A 20,624-nucleotide genomic window follows, 5' to 3' on the forward strand; every position below is an offset into this window, starting at 1 on the left:
TAGCCTCTATAGGTCAGAGCAGTAACAAGAAAGAACTGCCCACTGAGTTAGTCAACAGAAAAGCAAATTTCACTGTGTATATACAATAACCTTTATGTTGGGACGAAAATAATGGAATTATTGAGAGGTAGGTATGTTGTGTGTTTTCTGAAGTCCAGAGTGTATAACTATATGGTGTGATGCCTATGAATGCAAATAGAAAAATAGTGAGTATTCTCTCAATTCTCATAAAAATTCAATTATGAATCACAGTAAGAGACATAAACAGTTTTATAAAACTTAGCCTGTTTTTCTCTCTCTGTTCTTCGTTGTAGCACATACTACACACATCACTAAAACAAAAATTGAACTAGAGTCAGGAGCTAAGCCTGAGCATGCTTTCCTAAGGACACAGAAAGTCTTGCCTGAAGTACAGGAGAACCAGCAGGTGTCCATCGCTGCTCCTGAAGCCACACCCACCACCCACCTCAGCAAAACCACAAGCTTGGGTGGAAACAAAAGAGCTAGCAATTGCACTGTGCGGTGTTCAGTGAAGTTTATGACGTCCTTTTTATACTGTTGCCACTAAGTTCCTTTTCAAGACAACTGGCAAGACAACTGGTGTTTTTCTTCTGTGCCGATGGTGACCTGTCACGTGACAGTGGTTTGGACTACGTGGCTGCCTTACTAGGCGTTTCCATAGGAAGGGGCCGAGGGTAAGCTGAGGACGCGCACACTCAGGCGGCTGCTCCCAATGACTGACTAGCTCTTGGGACTTCCACAACACTCAGAGCAGCTCCAGAAGAGAAATGAAAAAGTTCAAACCAGTCACCAGATCCAAAATTAGCTTTTTATTCAGAACGCTGGGGTCAGAGGTGTAGTGTTTGTATTCTGGTACACAACACAGACGCAAAGCTGTTTCAGAAGTCTCTCCAGTTTAAAAGCTTTTTTTTTTTTTTTCTTTTTCCTCTTTTTTATTTATTTTTTTGTTTGTTTGTTTTGTTTTTAAAAAACACACACTTGCTAGTGCTGCCAGTACCAGGCCACCCCTTTCACTTGCCTTTTCTTGTGTGTGAGTGTGTGTAATTTTTTTGGTACAAATTATGTAAAACACTTGTGCTAAGAACTTTTATCCCTCCCCAAAACAAAACAAACAAAAAGAAAATAAAAAAAATTAAAAAAAATTAAAAAAATTAAAAATTGAGTATTCTAACTATAGCTCAACAGTTGAATCAAATGTCACTTTGTTTTGTAAATATTTTACCCATAACGAAAGATATTAACATGCAAAAAACCTGAATCCAAAGTCCAAATAATACATACACATGTTCCGAGTTCTCTGCACTCCTCCATAGTCTATGCTGATAAAACATTATGTACACACACCATTTTTACAGCAAGGTGGAAAAAATACAGAAAATAAAAAAGTGTACATGGATTAAGACCAAAATGTGTCTAACATTCTAGTTTATGAAAAAATTCAATTTTGCTACAAATCGGTGATATGAAAACTCCCTTTATCTGCAACCAGCTGCGTAAGTTTTAAGATTTTAGTGAAAAAAAAAAAATCTAAAGTCTAAAACTAGAAGTAATGTACATTTTCCTATCTTGTGGTCTCATTCCCCCACCCCCACCCCAAAGGTAACAAAATCACTCCATGAGTTAATTTTTTTAATCTGGTTGTTTCATTCTGTATCTTAACAAAAGCAAATGCATTGTAACAAAAGTGGGTTGAAGCATATCACATTTAACTTTCTGCTCCCGCCACAAAATATTTTGTCTTTTCCTTATCGTTTCAGAAATCAGTACCATTAAAGCCTTAAACAGAAAACTAATTCCAATCTGAAAAAGGTACAAAAAGGCACATAAAATCCCAGTGCTTCTGTACTGTAAAATTCAAGTGTAGCTGAGCTCGGTGTTTTCCAGACAGTATTGGATCACTGATATTCCCTGGGAGCTCAAACTGGTTCGCAGCCTACGCCAAAGCCTCCAGCAAGCACGGTGCTAGTGGACTACAGAGTTAAAGCCTAGCTTCTGTATGCTTTTTGGGAATATCAGGTGAAACTGTTCATACTTGTCCAAAAGCCAAGTCCGTCCTGCCGTTCAGTCGTCACCGCCGCCGTACATGTCGGCCAGCTTCTTGAAGCGGGGTCCCCAGTCATTCAGGTAGTCATAGTCCTGGTCCCCGCCGCTACTGGAGGAGTTGAGGGAGCTCAAGGAGCCAGCGGTGGAGCCGCTGCCCTCGTAGTCAAAGACTAAGAGGGAGTCATATGGCGGAGCCGTGGGGTCGTTGTCAGCAGCTTTAAGGCCCTGGGTTAGGAAAGACATGAATGAGTTACAAGAGGGTCCCAGAGCAAGACTACAACTTGTTCATAGATTACCACTGGCAAGATCACAGCAATGTCAGAACAGAGGGAAAAAAAAAAAAGGTGCGGTGGTGAGTGGGGCTTTGAAGTCAGACAATTATCTTTTCCAAGGAAACAATCCTGGGGACGGCCATGGCATAGGATGAGGTTGGCGACTAGTTGGGGAACATGTATGACAAACGGAAGAAAGGGTCATTTGTTTGCAGCTGATAAAAGAGCATCTTAAATCACATGCTATATGGAGCCCCTTGGCTAGGATAAGAGAATGTACTCATGGAAATGCAAGTTAAATTTTAACATGGTAATTACATTGGAAACAGCAAAATCATTCAATCCGTGAAGATGAACAATTCTTAACTTGGGTAGAACACAGAATAAACATGACTAAAAGTCCGTGTAAGAACAGTTTTGAAAGGGTGATTTAATGAATTTAATTTACCAGTAGATCAGAGCATATGAAACAAACACAAAGGTCCAAGTGAGGCACAGACCCTGGTAGGAATTTTAGCAATTAAGAACTTAAATACAGAGCCGGGTGTGGTGGTACATGCCTTAATTCCAGCACTGATCAACAAAGTAAGTGCCAGGACAGCCAAGGCTATACAGAGAAACCCTGTCTGGGGAGGGGGGGGGAGGAGGAGAAAAAAAGAAGTTAAATACAAACTGCATATGTAGCAAAGAGTAGGACATATATATCAGAACCAAGTGGTCCTTGGTCATCTGCCCATTAAGAATGTAGTTTACCAGCCGGGCAGTGGTGGCGCACGCCTTTAATCCCAGCACTTGGGAAGCAGAGGCAGGCTGATTTCTGAGTTCGAGGCCAGCCTGGTGTAGAGAGTGAGTTCCAGGACAGCCAGGGCTACACAGAGAAACCCTGTCTTGAAAAACCAAAACCAAAAACCAAAAGAATGTAGTTTACCAGGAAGGTAATGAGAAGTACCAGAACTACTAAATCTAGGTGAGCATCAGGGAATTGAAAAACAAAATCTTCGATGAGCAGGAAGACTCTGAATCCATGCAGGAAGTGACAGTGACCTAATTTTGGAAGACTATCAAAGGACAAGTGATGACAGGTCAGGCGTGATACTACATAGACAGTCACATCAAACCACCTACTGTTTTAATGGAACCTAGAGTATGGAGTTAATTTATATATTGTGAGCAGTTCCCATTTGAAAAGATAGGATAAAGTATGCTGTTTATAGCACAGTAGATCCAAATTAAGCCTCAGAAAGACAAATGTGTGCTTTGTTAGTTGGAGTTCTTACATTTCATGCTTTTATACAAAACTGTGTGTGTGTTTTAAACACATTTATGGTATGATAGGAAAAGAGAGATGGAAAAAGTTGTGGGTAAGGGGGCATGGAAGTAATATTCCAAATGCATAATTTATACTTGTATATAAAACACTACCTTGCATACTGATCATATATAATGGAAAACTTAAAATACTTTTGTCAATTAAAAAGTGACTTCTAACTTTCAAAGGCCAAAGAAAAGCCATGACCTGATACTTGTGTGTGATATAAATACTGGGGAGGGGGATGAATTTTGTCACTCTTAAAATGAAATTATATGTACATGAGTCTTAAGAATAAAGAACACAAAAATAAGTAGGCAATTAGCATCTACATTCTTAATTTCTGGAAACAGGTGCTTTTAAATATGTAATTGAAGTATCTATAGCTAATGGTTAATTATAGCACAAAGCATTCCAAAAGCAGCCTTAGGTCCTTTGGGAATTTTCTCAATTCCATTCTAGAGCTCCACTCCACAACATAACAATAACACTTCTCAAACAATCACTGTCTTCTTACACCTTTGGATCCGTAGAGGCTGATGGGCGTATTGTTGTCTCCTTTTATCTAAGGTGTGGAAATGTGTCATAGACTGTCTTCCTTGAGAGATCAATGTATTCAATCCATATGCTTATTTTTGAGTACATATTAACTTATATATGTGTGATGGCTAGAGTTCATTGTCAACTTGACAGATCCTAGAATCAGCTGAAAGATGATACACTAGGCATGTCTCTGTGGAAATTATCTTGATTACATTAACTGAGGTAGGACACCTACCTCACGTCTACCATGGGTGGCATCATTCCCTAACAGAGACTCTGGATTGTATGAATACAGTAGCATGCACGTGTTCCTCTCTCAGCTGATTGAATGTGGTAGACCAACTACTTGAAGCCCGTGCTCCCTTGTTTTCCATACAGCTATAAGCTACACCTGCAAACTTTGAGCCTGAATAAGCCCATTCTTCCTTGAACTGCTTCTCTCAGGGTATTTTGCCACAGCAACCAGAAAAGAAAAATAAACTCAGATGAAATTTGCTTTTCAATGAGCATGTTCTCTAGTTTATAGATGAGGGATAAAGAAGACTCATGAAAGTTAAGATCCGCGTCAGTACACTGTAATGTTCCTCAGACAATCTGAATCACCATCTTGACACTCACAGAATTCACCTTGAGTCCCTAGTATTTACTTATGTGAGACTGTAACAAGGTTATCTGAAGGCCCAAAGAGATACTGGGTACAAGTGTTCAACCGTGTTAGCCACAGAAAAACTCAGTGAGCACCAGTTAATATTTTAATAGTTAGCTTTAAAGAAAAAATTTCCTTCAATGACATTTGAAATAAAAGTTAATTCATGTTATTTTAAGAAATAAAATAGCAGCTGCTAGACTCCCATCAAAAAACAGAGCCAAAGCCTACCAACCCTCCCCCTGCCAAGAATTTCTTACCAACAATCCTAACCATGTATAATTAAGCATAACTTTCCCTCATATCATGTTATACTATTTCCACCCCAGAAAGGGCTGTTAAGTAAAAATTTAAAAAGACTTCAGTAAACCACTTCAATATGTAAAACAAAAATAATTCTGGACGAGACTTTCCTTACCTTATTTTTAGAATAAGCTGCAGTGCCATTCTGCTAAGACTGAGAACCACAACCTACATGTTCTCAGGATCCCTGTCTCCTTTATGTGGCAGATTCAGTTGCTGTCCTTAGTAATTCCCAGGGGAGCACACGCCCATGATGCCACAAGAGCCTCTCTAGAGACCCATTCTACTTGCTCCACCCTGCTGTGGAACTTGGTTGTGGCCAAGGCAGTGCGAGGAACAGGAAACTTGGACACTGTAAGCGTTCTGCAGTGATGCAGACGATCCTTTTTCTCATCAGCTAGGAGGATGGTCTGTGGCATATATGGGTTTTACTTTTACATAGACCTTACAATAAAAACCACATGCGGGTAAGAAAAAAGAGTCACTGATGGATTTGGAACTTGAGGAAGAAGTTCAGCCATTGCTGAGTAGGTATTAGTTTCTACAGCCCCCAAAGAATTCTCCCTCATTCTTTTCGCTTATTCAATGCAAGGCACATTGCTTGAGGCTCTGGGACCCAAATGCATTGGAGACCTGGGTATGAACAAATTAGATTCACTGACTGCCCTTCTGGGGTTTGTAGTCACTTAGTAGCATCACCTCACTCCTCCCCCTTTTCCTATAAAATTTAGCAATGACAAATACAGTTACTAAATGATTCTTTTAGTTCAGCACCATCTAGCTTTGATCTATCTATGAAATAGACCCCAGAAGAAGAATAAAAAAAGCTTCATATAAATTCCTAGTTTGAAGAACTTCTTGAAAACAAGTATTAAGTTTGGGTTGCAGATGATGTTATACAGTTGGTAAAGAGTTTGCCCAGCATGTAAGAAGCCCTGTGCTTGATTCCCCAGCACTGCTCTAACTAGTGTGCCCACCTGTAACCATAGCACCCAACAGGCAGAAGTGGCAGGAGGAGATGTTGAAGGTTTTCCTTGCAATGGTTGCCTAGCCGGCCCAAGGGGCTCTAGGCCAATCTGTGATATATATAAAACCCTATCTTAAAAGAGTCAGTGGCAGGATGGCAGGGCTTCAAGTACATCTGGATTCTGGGACTGAAAAGTGATGACATATGTTTCTGTGCTCAAGCGATGCATTCCGCAAATCCTCACTGGCATGTCAGAAGACTCCAAGACTCTTCAGCAAATGTCTAAACAATTTAATTCAGCAACTCTTTAAGATCATTGCAATGCTGGAGGTAATCTATTCCCGCACCCAGGGTTCAGAATCTTACAAAACATTATTTTCTTTTTGAAAAATATACATTTCAGCTCCTGAGTTAGTTTCTGAGGACCACAGTAGTTTTAAGTCTGTATTCACTGCTTTTCAAAAGGATTTAAAGCCATAAGATGATTAGTGAGAGGTAACTGTGCAATGTAAGGAACGGTATGCTGTCTCTGGGTTTGTAATTATAAAGAGGCGAAAACCACTGTCCTGAAAGAATTCTTGGTAAGCTATGTTTCCAGGCAGAGATCAAGATCTTTAAGCCCCTGCCACATGTATGGTATTGGTTTGTACTTCAGAATAAAATGGGACCCTTCAGAAGAGAATGAATGAGGTGCTTACTAAAAGGGTCACAGTCAAGCTCTGAAAAGCTGTCAGTTCTAGCCATTTGGTCAGAGACTGCAGAATAAACCCAGGGCAGCAGAATCTTGTGGATCCCTTCCTCATTCCTTTACGCTTTTCTTGCCTATGGATACTATGTCCCTTGATGTATAAAGTACTGTTACTAAATCTACAAACTAACTGTGTGTTACTCTAGGTTTGACTCAACTTAGAAAATGTATACTTGGCTTCTTGGTTCACCTTTCACAGAGAAGATCTTGAACCCTAGATAAATTGATCTGGGTGCCTTTATCAGTTTTCTGCAGCCTCAGGTCCTCTGCAGAGTGAAAGCTCTTGCTGTGCTTGTATTTATAGACCTTGGACCCTATGCTTTGGGGGTGGAGACTTGCTTTGACGGGAACTATAAAGACACTCTGCGGAGAGGAACAGAAGAGGGATGGAAGGAGAAAGGGAGCTACTGATTTCCTGTCACCCGTCTTCTGTAGCCTTTGTGCCATAGCTTTGCCTCAGCTACTCATGTCCTGCCTGCAGCAGAGCAAAGGGACGCCCCACCGTTCCTTTCATCTCAGAACTCCAGCTCCTTCCCTTGGATGACTGTTGGTCTCTTGCTGATGACATTAGCAGTCCCTTGCAGGCAAAACCTTCAGCATGCGTTTTTAAGGTCTACATACATAAGGGAGGTTCACTAGGGGTATGAAAGATGGCTTTCAGTAGGTGTACAGACACCTACTGAAAATAAAATCAATTGCCTTTATTTAAGAAAGCTAAAATTGATTAAAAGTTTAAGTAAACAGTAGAAGAGGGAAGCAGAGATAGGAGAATGAGGTAGTGGTTTTTCAAGGTCTGACTGATGTCTAGGTAATCTATAAGACAAAAATCAAAACTCTTTAGAGAAACGCTCAGTGACCCTAGACCATACACCCTGCCTGTTTCCACTGTCCTCAACCTGAGGGGCTACTGAAGTACCTGTTCCCCAAACTCAAAACTTGCGCTCTGTGTGCAGCTTCTATTTGCATATTCATTCCTTCTAACCTGAATGTGATTATAATGCTCCTCTGCACATTTTCATATGATTAATATAACTTATCTACCCATTTGGCCAATCATTTGACTACTCAATCATCCCCTGATTCATCCACTGATCCACCCTTCCAGCATTCATCCATCCATCCATCCACTTATTCATACATTGCTCACTGAAAATGCTGTGCTTGGGTTTTTCTTCTCCTGTCATAGGAGTCATACCTGTCGTCATTGCTCCTGATCACCTTGTCTGGATCACCTCAGGCTATGAGGCCCCTTCCTGCTGAGGCTTTTCTAAACTCTACTTTTTAGGACAGTATCTGAGTTCTGCCCTCTCTTCTACAAAGTAACTCTCCCCTACTGCTTGGGGCTTAGGGTTTGTTGGTGTTTTGTTTGTTTGTTTTTGTTCCATCTGGCATGCTAAATACTCTGTTTAGAGGATCTAAATTTAGGATCTAAGGTTAAAATAGAGTTGGGACCAGATGTAGTGGTGCATGCCTTTCATCCCAGTACTCGGGAGGGAGAGGCAGGTGGATCTCTGTGAGTTTGAGGATAGCCTGGTCTACACAGCTCCAGTATAGCCAGGACTACAGAGAGAGAGAGACCCTGCCTCAAAAACCAACCAACCAATAAATAAATAAATAAATAAATAAATAAATAAATAAATAAATAAAATGAAAACATAAAGTGGACATAATTGGAGCATCTAATTCTTCTGTCTCTGCTTCTCTCTTCCATTATACCATTTTATATTACATATCTAAACTAACATTACTAACCTCTCTATGAGAAATTTAAGTTGTTTAAGATGTGATTATTTTATAAAGAGAAAATTTATTATTTTTTAAAGGACCACTGAAAATCTTTTATTCCCCCCCAAAATAATTTGTCTTTGATAATCCTGACTGCATTTCTAACAATTAAGAGACTAATATCCTCGGCCAAGAATTTTATACACATCATCTATTTGTGGCTGGTGTTTGGTTCTTGAGACAGGGTTTCTCTGTGTGGCCCTGGCTGTCCTGGAACTCACTCTGTAGACCTGGCTGGTTTCAAAGTCAGAGACCCAACTGCCTCTGTCTCCTGAGTGGTAGGATGTGAGGCATGTACAACCACCATCACTCTATACAAGCCATTTTATTAAGTTCTCAGTACAATCAGTACAGTACAGAAGGTTCTATGTAATCTCTTCTTACAAATAAGATAACTGGAAACCAAGAGACTACATTCAGGATCTTGACCTTGTACAAAGTTTCAGTGCTGTGAGGTTAGTTGAAATTGAACTCAAACAAGCCCCTCAGTCCTCTAGGAGCAAAATGAGGTATCTCAAAGTAGACAGTCAAAGGACAATTAACAAGAGAAAGGGGCAGTTTAAGCTTCAGTAGTTACAAGAAATTATTCTACAAGATCTTTCCAGATGCTTTAAGCAGTATAAATCAGAAGTCAGTTTCTTAACAGAAGGGCACACGTGGTTTTGATTCCTCTAAGATAGCGGCATGTGAGATTATTACAGTTACTGGAGGTATGCTAATATCTACTAAGGAACTGAGATGAAATGAATTTATTTCAATTTTCTCACCCTTCGAAGGTCACATTTGAAAATGCAAACAGAATTAAATTCTTAATAAGATCCAAAACAGGTGTCTTGCTCTACTCTACCTGCTTGACTAGAAATAAGTTTGCTTATGAAAGTCAAGGCATCGTTCATTCATTTATTAAATAAACAAGCTAGAAAAGGTTCTCATGAGCTTCTCTATTCCTTATATCTATAAAAGTGCTCCAATTATAATCACCGCTGTATTATTCTTCCTTCGGAACATTTGGTCCTCTGCTAAATCAAATCAGACCTGGAGATAAATAAATTTGTTTGTGTTTGCAATGTTTTTTACAAAGGGTGCTGGAGTTCTTTCCAGGTGCCTTCAAATGTTTCAAAATACATTTATTTTTGTTTGCCAAGTTAATGAAAGATATTGAACATGTCTTAATGGTTACTTGGGATAGAAAAATCTGCATGGTGCTTCTGAGAATTTTGTAACTTCCAGGGAGTCCTAATCACCCTTCCTTTGTCCACATAACCAACCATCATATCCCTGGTACTCCATTCTTGTTGTTTTAAGCCACTTTAACCTGCTTTGAGTTGCCTCCTGCCTCAAATTATAGGAACATTTTGCTGTTATTATTTTGGCTTTTTTGAGACAAGGTGACCAGTATCCAAGGTTGACCTGAAAATCACTATGTAGCCAAGAATGACCTCAAGCTGATTTGTCACCTGCCACTGCTGAGTGCTGAGACTACAGGTGTGTGCCACCACCGATTATGTGATGCTGGGGTTCTAACCAAGGGCTTTGCGCAAGCTACAATTGCTTCCTGGTCCCCAACGGTACATTTTTAGGCACATGTGTGGTTCCCTTTCATCTTATTTCTGTATCTTGAGATGATACTCAGTTTCTTGCATTTGCTGCTATTTTGAAAATGACTAGCACTGGGACTCTTCCATTCACTTCGTCATTCATTAACTAAGGTATCTAGCACTACGCCATCCACTCTCCCCAGGAATAATGACCCATTTCTCCAGCCACAGAAGAACTCAGAGGGAGGCTGAATGGAATTACGGTCTGTTTAATGAAGGGAGGGTAAGACCCAGGGAGGACTGGGTAACACTGGACAGCACCTATATCTATGCTGTGGCCCCGACCCTTTCTGGCTTGGCAAGGCTTCAGAAAGCAAAAGTGAGTTTGAGATTAGAAGGAGAGAATCCAATTACAAGGCAAGGGCAAGGGACTGGAGAGATGGAGCAGTGACTGCTTTTCCGGAGGTCCTGAGTTCAAATCCCAGCAACCACATGGTGGCTCACAACCATCTGTAACAAGACATGATTCCCTCTTCTGGTGTCTGAAGACAGCTACAGTGTACCTACATATAATAAATAACATAAATCTTTAAAAAAAAATAAATAAAAACAAGGCAGGGGTAAAAAGTACAGTAGAAGCCACCTCCAAACCTCTGCAATGTTCAGGCTGGCAAGGGACTGCAGAAAAACCTGCAACACCAAATACTAACCTGCCATGAGAGGCTTTCACTGTATGTCAAGCATAGCTTCAGTAGTGAACATCCTTGAGTGAGGATGGATGGACTGATGTCCCCACCAACACACTGACAAGATTTTAAGGTAAAACACACTTACTGTATACAAAGCAGTGAACATCATGGCTCAGCCACACAGAATAAGAAGTAGCCTTTGCTCTAGAGAACCCATACACTCAAGAGAAAGACGAGAATATTGACAGTCGAACCCTTGAATGGAAGAGAGAATATCGACTATCTGATGGCACATAGACTATTTCCAGTCACATCCAGGCAGCTGGGGAACATTGGGTCAGGAGAAGCATCATTGGGTCTTTCCTGACATATCAAGGACAGTTTTGTAGACAGGATGTTTATATTTGATCCTTATGGCTAAGGAAGCCTGGCGGATGGGCAAGAATGCTCAAAAAGATCATATTTTGGGAAGATTTCAATCATCTCCTGAGGTCTGCAGTTTAAGAAAAAAAGATGGGGAAGGGGAGGAGTGGCAGAAGGAAGATTATGGTTAGCCTTATAATGGGGCTTGATTTTGTTTCCCAAGAGAAGAGTATCAGGGCTGGGCTTGACTCCCACAGTGACCTGACACCACAGGACCATGCAGAAACACCTAATGCTTTGAATTCTACTCATCAAAACTCTTGATTGCAAGAAAATCCAGTTCTTACACCTGCATTTCTAAAATTCATTATATCTTAAAACCCAATAATATGGGGGAAATATCTCAACAACATTTTCTTAGAACAATACACAACAAATCAGATACAAGCTCTTAGGTCCTCCTTCATAAAGGAAAAGATCTAATGCTGTCCTAAGTTCCTGGAACTGTCTCTAAGCAGGTCTGTGTGTAAAAAGAGCAAGGCAGGTCAGCCCATAGGTTTTAGACAGGGGGAGATACTAACAGTTTCTTTAACTCCCCATAACGTCTTAATCTACATCTGCTATAAATTAACCGGCTACCTACTTAACAGAAGTAAATATGTCTGGAAAGCAGCCCTTTTTCATTTAGGAACAGACAGCAATGGGAAGTTAGAGATGCTGAGAAATACTCCAATCCTGTTTGACAACTTTGTTAAGTAAGTTATTGTTACGCTTTCTTTATTGTATGTGGTTATGTGTGTGTGTATATATGTATGTGTGTGTGTATTTATGTATGTATGTATGTATGTATGTATGTATGTATGTGTATGCACATGCTACTGTGTGCATATGGAGGAGAGACAGCACCTTGTGAAGGTCAGTTCTCTCCTTCTACCATGTGGATTGCAGGACTCAAACTCAGATCATCAGACTTGATGGCAAATGCCTTCACCCACTAAGCCATCTTGCAGTCCCCATCGCAAAGCTTACTACGTACATATGAAACTTTATAGTAGATTGGTGATATTTATATATTGTTTAATGGTATCAATGAAGCTTTCAAAACAAGAGGCCACCCAGCACATGATCAAGGCCGCACGCAGTGGCCACCTCAAACATTAGGATTCACAGAGATCAGCGTGTTGTTGATCTTGGAGTGCACAGCATTTGGGCAAAGAACACAACTCCTGTTATATATTTTAATGAATTGTATTCAATAGCTGTGTTTAAATGTGTAGCTCACAGAAACTTTACCTATAAGCATAGGATAAAATGCTCTACAAGAAAGTGAGTCATTTTCTTCACGGTGTAGACACTGGTTGGCTGCCAATGCTCTTATAAATAGCCCGTCACCCACACTCGTGTAAGTAACCCTAACTGAATACTTTGGGTCACCACAAAGAAAGACATATATGGAGGGAGACTATGGAGGAAGACAAAGGGAATCAGCAGGAGTGGGGTGGACAAGAAACGCAATGGGAGTGAATAAAGAAAACATGTTATACGTAAAATAATGGAGAAACTCATTGTGTATAGTCAACAGGTACTAATAAAATGCAAAACCGAAAAGGAAAGGGAGTCTTTCTGTACCTCATTAATGAAGTCCCCAATATCCCCAGGGTGTGGGGCTGCGGATCGGACTGGGTACTGTGGCTCAGCATGGATAGGCCTCTCGTCTAGCCGTCTGATTCCCACGGGCTTGATGGCATCAGGCTCCACAGTATCTGGTTGCTGCAGCTGGCTCAAGTCGTAGTCCTGCAAGGAGGGAATCAGAAATCCGTGGGGATGAGCATGAGGAAGGAAGATTACAACCTTTGTTTTTAAACACACGCTCGAAGTGCATGGAAATGAGTGCGATTTAACATAATGGAAAAGTTGCCACTAGGAGTTTTTCATGTTATGATTAAATATTTCTTTCACACAGCTCTTTCTTCTGTGTTTTCCATGTCTACAGTCTGTGCTCCATCTGTTTTAAAGCACTCCTCATCAGCTCCCAATGGGAAGCGACAGTGTGACGGGGTCTCGCTACAAGAGGACTTAAGACTCCAACTACAGCGTGCCCTGTAATACCAAAGCAAAACAACCAAATTAATGTCTCCAGCATCAAAAAGAAGTAATGGGGTGTTTTTTCCTGCTCTCTAAGGAAGGCGTCAAGGCTGAAACCCAACCTTCTGTCCCTCCCTTCCTTCCAGAGTCTTGAGTTTCTTATCCACAAATTATGGTCTGTGGGATAGTCTGACTTGTGCCCTAGTTTTCCTTAAGAATGGCCTTCATATTTTCAAAGGGTTACTTAAAATATCAAACAAGAATAAGCCGCAGGGACTCTGTGGCCCACAGAACCAAAACACTTTCCCATCTTCCCTTTGGAAAAACAGTTTGATCTGGGCATGCTGGGCCAGGATGGTCTGGATTCCTATCCATGTAGCCCTGCAGAATGATCTGGAAAAACAGCCTGTGCATTTGCAGAAAGGCAGGGTGAAGCTGTGAAAATGGTACTCTAGGCACAGGCTGGGCTCTCACAGCTTTTCTCAGTTAGTGTACCAGCCACCTGGCCAGGAGTGCACAAGGAAACCAACTCTATATTGAGAGGGAATCTGACTCTAGTCTGGGCAAACTCTGTAGTTTTCAAACCTCTACATCAATGCTTCTCAACTTGTGGGTCGTAACCCATTTGCTGTCACAATTCTGGTGCTGAGTTTAACCAAAATGCTTAACCGTTCAACAGTGACATTCACAGAAAATACCAACTTTCTAGCATTCATCTTGTTTCAGCATGCATTGCTCTGTCTAAACTCAGCTTAAATCCATTCTAAGCATCTTCACAGTGAGTCTGATTTATTCAGAACTCAGTTACTACGTCTGGCAGCGTGCTAGGTGTTGTACATATGTCTGCTCATTTAATCTTTCTAACACATTTTATCATCCCCATTTAAGATATGAAGATGTAGAGTTACAATTAACCCAAGTCACCCACCCATGGTCCTGGAGCCATTAAGACACAAAACAGACTTGGACTTTGTATGTGTTAGACTCCACAGCCTGGCTCCTTTCACAGCCTACGGCAGTGAGTCAACTCAGAGTTACAAGAATGGATTTAAAGAGAGAAGGGCTGCAGAGATGGTCTGAACAAAGATAAGAAAGCCAAGAATGACTCAAGTATCCACAATGTGCCAGCCACTCTGCTAGTTTCTTCATGAGAAATTTCTCCCGTCACTAATTCCTAACCAGCTTCATTGTTGTCTTTCCGGGTCACGGTTGACAGAGCCTGAGGGGCTTGCTCAATTCACAATAGTAGTTCGGAATGGAAATGAAAGCCACGGGCACCTGTCTTTGATGCGTCTGATTTTCAGTGCTAACACTAGGCTGGTGGAGAAGTTCTTATCCCAACATTACTCCCTATGCGCAGTGATGCACCTACAGTTTGATACAGCCGGGTAAGTTTGATAAGGCCCTGGGGTAGGTGGGTAGAAAAGTCACCTTGACCTAGAATGTGCCATGTGGTGTATGATGAAGGGCAAGCCAGAGAGGGACACAAACTTTGCATACCACCAATGTGTAAAAGACTTAGTTGGACTTTAAGTTTGAGCCTTGAACCTCATGCAGGCTAGAGAGACACCCTCTATTTGTGGAGAGAGAATCAACATCATGAACAGAGGCATGGGAAGGTCTGTTTCAAGTCAGTCATAATGAGCCAGGGAGAGCAGTTGTATCTAGTACTAACGTGTTCCAGTTGCAAACTTAGAGAATGTATGAGCTGTATGTTGCTTTAGAAGCCTACAGTGATGTAACTTGACAAAGCCTACAAAAAGTATAAAGAGAGTTTTATTTAGAAAAGTTTGTGCTTCCACAGGAAGAAATGAGGTTTCCTAGGCTATGTTTAATTACACAACCAGTGAATGCAGGAGAGATCAGTGAAGCTAGGGTAAGTCTATCTCGCAACAAAGCTTGTCCTAGAAAAGGGAAAATGAGTGCTAAGTATATTAAGGGTTAACAAATGCTTCCACCTTCAGTGTGAAGTTGCTTTATTAGGAAGTCTCGTGTACAGAGCAACAGGTTAATCTAATGTTTAAAGACTGTCTCTTATCAGGTGACATAGTCCACGATACTCTTGGATGTATTTTGTGATATTTTATTGTGACAGTAAAGAGAATATAGAGGGTATGCTGGTTTGAATGAGAATGTCCATCGTAGGCTCCAGGATTGTGAATGTTGGAGCACTATTAGTGAGGGAGGCTACCTGACACAAATGAGCAGGTGTGGCCTTCATGGAGGAAGTGTGTCACTGGGGTGGGATTTGGGATTTCAAATGCTCAAGCTAGGCCCAGTATCTCTTGCTTTTTCTGCTGTGTGTAGATCTTGTCTCTTTCTTCATTACCATGTCTGCCAGCATTACCATGTATCCCACCATGCTGATAATGGACTATACCTCTAAATCTGTAAGCCAACCCCAATTAAATGCTTTCTTTTATAAGAGTTGCCATCATCACAGTGTCTCTTCACAGCAACAGGACACTGACTAGGAGAGAAGGGCTTGCTTTCTATATCAAATGAAGTAAGCCTGAAAGACAAGCCTGGCTCATAATATTCATCCCTTGGACAGAGCCCTCTACCCCAACCTCTTGGCCATGTCCACTGGATCTTCAGGTTGCAAATACAAGCAAATTTCAACTAGCTAGCACCATTTTAAGAATATTCTTGTTAGCTGGGCAGTGATGGCACACACCTTGTGAGTTTGAGGCCAGCTTGGTCTACTGAACAAGTTCCAGGACAGCCAGGGTTACAAGGAGAAATCCTGTCACAAAGCTCAATATATAACTATATAATATATAACTATATATATATATATATATATATATATATATATATATATATATATATATATATATATATATATTTAGATAACTTGCCAACATTTAGACACATTTCTGATCAGAAAAGTAAAAGCTCTATAAAAGAGGGGCAACACTCCCATCCTTACAGGGTGACATATTGCAGGTGACAACAGCTACTCTATCAACAGCACTGCTTCCTGGCCAGCATCACTGACCAAAGCATAGATAAATAGTCACACAGCAGCTTATTAATCTGCAGGTGTCTTCTTTTCAGAGCTCTGACTTCCTTCCTTAAGAACCATAGAGTAGGGTTGAGGAGATGGCACAGAGGGTGAGAACATTTGCGTTCAAGCGTGTAGTCAGATACCCAGCACCCATATAAACATTCAAAGGTGGCTGTATGAATGTTTATACATTCATACACCTAAGCTGTCACCTAAACACTGGTGTGGGTGCAGACAGAGACAGGAGGATTGCTGAGACTTGCTGGCTTCCTGTATAGCTTCAAGTTCGGTGAGAAGATGTCTCAAAGGGAACAGAGTAACAGAGCAGGACACCCAATATCAGCCATTTATCTCAGCAGCATATGAACATGTACACACACATGTGCACATACCACATGATGCACACATCACACACACAACAGATACCTAGACACAAAGACACACACACACACAAACACACAAACAGACACACACACACATACACACACACACACACACACACACACACACACCCTTCGCCAGGCCTATAGAACGTGTTTGTTGGAAATAAGTGTTAAATATAATTGCAGGGATGATGCTCATGCCAGCTATCAAAAGAACAGCTGATTCAAGAGACGTGACTTGGATCATGCTACAGTCCTTGGCAGTCATTCACAATGGGGAAGTAGAGAAAGGACCCTAGTCCCATCACTGAGAACACCGACAGAGTGATTTATCTCCCCATGATGACAGGAACCTGGAAAGTTCCTCAGTTATAATGGGATAAAAAAGAACCAGAAAGTCATTGATTTGCAGCAAGTTAGAAGCTAGGTTAAAGGGTGACTTAAGAGTTTCCTGTGACGGCTTCCTCTGCTATGGCAAATGCACACTATAAGCAGCTGGTGGCAGGGTCTTAGGGTCAAGGCACAGGGTTTGCTTTTGATGTCATTGTGTGTTATATGGCAAAAGTCCTGCCCTGAGGGTTCAATTTTAGACATTTTGATACAACCTCACTCTATATGAATACCCTAAATTATATCTTTACAACCCCATCATGCTTTACTTAAACACAAAAATTACAACATGTAGGTTAAGAAGTAAAATGAGAATTACAGAGACCGGAATTCTCTGTAGGTCTTTTGGGTTCGTGGCCTTACACATGAAGACTGTAAACAACAAGGGATCTTTATTTAGACCTCAAACTCCAGAGGCTGAATGTCTCTGACACTTGTCTTATGACTGTCAACTTTTACAATGTGAACTTCTCAAAGAAATTTTATTTGTAGATGAAAGTCAAGCAAAATCATATATCAGCTCATCTTTGAGATTCATGTTAATTAGCAAGATTCATTAAAAGTAGGTGTGGATCAGGGCTTTTATGCTATTAGTGCAATATTAGTACTTGCATTAAAGACCTAAACCTTTCTTTCTTTCTTTCTTAAGATTTAGAAAGCTTTAAGGATGATTTAACTTTGGGAGAGCTAGTGGGAGGTTAATAGCAGTGAAGCTCTAGTTCTGGCTTTTGTTGTTAAAATTCCACCAACTTGTGATGATTTATAGTTGATTCATATGATAATAGCACAAATCTACCTTAAGGCATTTAGTTGTGTTAATAAAATAATAAAATAAAATAAAATGAAGCAAAACATCAGAATACATAAAATTCTAGGCTCCAGGCAAATATTTTACGGAAGTAAATCCCATGCCGGAGTGATGGGAAAATTCATCGGGCATATTCCAAAGACCCAGTGAGCACCTACTGGTTGCCAAATACCGTTTTTTGGATCTAAGCAGATAAAAGAAGGAAGTCATCCTTCATCCCATGGCCTGTGAAAAGTCACATTAGGTATATCCCCATACGTCAGCTCATATAAACAAACAGGAACTTCCAAGTGGTGATACTGCTTGCATTTCAGTGATGCCGGAAGCTCAGTAAGGGCCATGCTTCACTATGGTTGCAGGCCAATGTGACTAACTGTAAGAACAATGCTCCGAGGCAAGGGAAACTCCTAATAGGTAATGTGTTACTGTGTGAGCAAGAGGACCTGAGTTCTTATCCCCAGCACTTGCATAAAACAGTGGGCATAGCAATGTTGCTTGTAGTCCCAATGTTGAGAGGTGGAGACAGGAAGATGTGTAAGACATGCTGGGCAGTCAGTCTAGCTGAATTAGCGAACTCTTAATTCACTGAGAGTCCTCATCTCAAACTCCATAGAGAATGATCTTCAAAACCACAGGATGTTTCTCTCTGGCCTCCACATGCATATTTACATGTACAATGTTTACATTATGATTCATAAAAGTAGCAGAATAACAATTATAAAGTAATAAAAAATATTTTATTATTGGGGTCACCAAAATATGAGGAACTGTATTAAAGGATTGTACCATTAGGAAGTTTGAGAACCACTGCTCTAAGTCCATGAAATGATCAGACCACTTGACCAGTGAAGAATTTTGCACTACCATAGGCCAGTCCCGTTACCAGTGGAAAAGTGTCAGGATGGATGGACAGATAGACAAAGTGACTTCAAAATGGCCAGACAGACAAAATGTCTTCAGGATGGCCAGGCGAACAAAGCAGCTTCAGGATGGGCTAAGTAACTTCACGTTGGCCACATGGACAGACAAATTGAACAGTTTGTTTTAGGACTAAGTGGTCATGAGAAATAAAGTAAACGTCAAAGTGAAAAACAGAGATTACCAAATCGAGAAGATGACCATGGCACGGGTGAAGAAATCTTCAGACCAGTGTGGAAAGGGAAGGGAGAATGAATAAATAAATATGCTTCCCTCCATCCCCTCAGCTCCCTTGACATCGCCAAGCAACTGCTGACCCGTCAGTCAACCCATGCAATCTTTATGTGTATTACACCACAGCTGATCTTCCCCAGCAAAACAAGGTGGTTGTTGTCCACGGAGGAAAACCAGTGCCAACATCCAATGAGCTGACACTTCCTTGTTTAAAGTACTGATCGTGGTTTTGTTACAGAAACTGGCTTCCGGGAAATTTTATCACAAATTGTCCCCTTTTGTAAAATTTTGTATATTTTGCAGGGAAAGTAAAGCAAATGTACAACTTATTTCAACTGAACTCAATAAATACTTTCTCTTGAATCGCAGTCATAGTTAATGACTTCATAGAGCATGTATGTATGTATGTACGTATGCATGCATGAGATTGGGTTTCATCTAGCGCCACACTGCTCTTAATTTGTTTCTGACACAGGCCATGAAATCATGATCTTTCTCACTCTACCTCTAAAGTTCTAGCATGACAGGCTGACTATCTGTCCCTTATTTGTCTTCTAGTCTAATGCCTTTTATAAAGATATTTCTGAACTTTGAAAATGAATTTTTCTACAACTGCATGGTGTGGTGGTTTGAATATGCTTGGTCCCTGGGAAGTGAAACTATTAGGAGATGTGGTCTTATTGGACTGGGTGTGGCCTTGATAGAGGAAGTGCCTCACTGAGGAGAGTGGACTTTAAGGTCCAATGTTTAAGCTCCACCCTTCTGGCTTCATGTAAATCAAGCTGTAGAACTCTCAGCTCCTTCTCTATCACCACATCCGCCAGGATGTTTCCATGCTTCCTGCCATACTGATAATGGACTAAACCTCTAAAATTGTAAGCAATCTCAAATGTTTCCCTTTACAAGAGTTGTCTTGGTCATGGTGTCCCTCCATATAAATGGAAACCTAAACTAAGACACATGGAATTTCTCATTCTTCCTCTGTAATTTGGTCATAAGCATACAGACATAAATCACTTCTTCCCCTGTAAGTTTTGTCTTGAGAGGTAAGTGTTGCCACTAAACCTGTCTTCTCTTCCATATTTTCACCCCAGCCTGAAACTTCTTACAGAAAATAAATAAATAAAAAATGTCACCACTCAGAGTAAGATCAAAGTAAGCTACTGTTAAGACTGTGGAGAAAGATAAACAGTTGAAGAAAGAGTGGTATCTGCTGAGGAGATGGTGAGACAGAATGGAAACCTTCCCTCCTCTAGGTCACCTTGGACTATCTCGAGGAAGACTATTCTAGTTTCAAAATGAATTTACACCTGCAGACATTTCAACAAAGGAACTTAGTATTTGATTTTACAATACTGGATTCTGACATCAAGTGCTTTAGCTTAGATGTTGTCACCATTATAGTATAAATATGTGACTTGAATTGAATATACACATATATTTCTGGATAGACCTTAACACTCAAAATTCAAAAATTCTAAAAGAAGAATAGAAAGAAAGAAAGAGAGAGAAAGAGACAGAGAGAGAGAGAGAGAGAGAGAGAGAGAGAGAGAGAGAGAGAGAGAGAGA

General features: G+C 40.7%; 1 protein-coding gene across 2 annotated transcripts in view; it reads right to left on the reverse strand.

Moving 5' to 3' along the window:
* Window positions 1-810: 810 nt before the first annotated feature.
* Cdh2 (cadherin 2) overlaps window positions 811-20,624 on the reverse strand; it is a 218,364-nt gene continuing 198,550 nt past the window's right edge. For both annotated transcript variants that reach the window (XM_021214167.2, XM_029546711.1), the window contains 2 exons: window positions 12,857-13,021; window positions 811-2,289 (listed from right to left, as the gene is read on the reverse strand). In XM_021214167.2, coding sequence (XP_021069826.1) covers window positions 2,083-2,289; window positions 12,857-13,021 — 372 coding nt within the window. In that variant the 3' untranslated portion in view covers window positions 811-2,082. The remainder of the gene's footprint in view (window positions 2,290-12,856; window positions 13,022-20,624) is intronic.

Source organism: Mus pahari, chromosome 15 (assembly GCF_900095145.1).
Source record: "Mus pahari chromosome 15, PAHARI_EIJ_v1.1, whole genome shotgun sequence".
Taxonomy (NCBI): domain Eukaryota; kingdom Metazoa; phylum Chordata; class Mammalia; order Rodentia; family Muridae; genus Mus; species Mus pahari.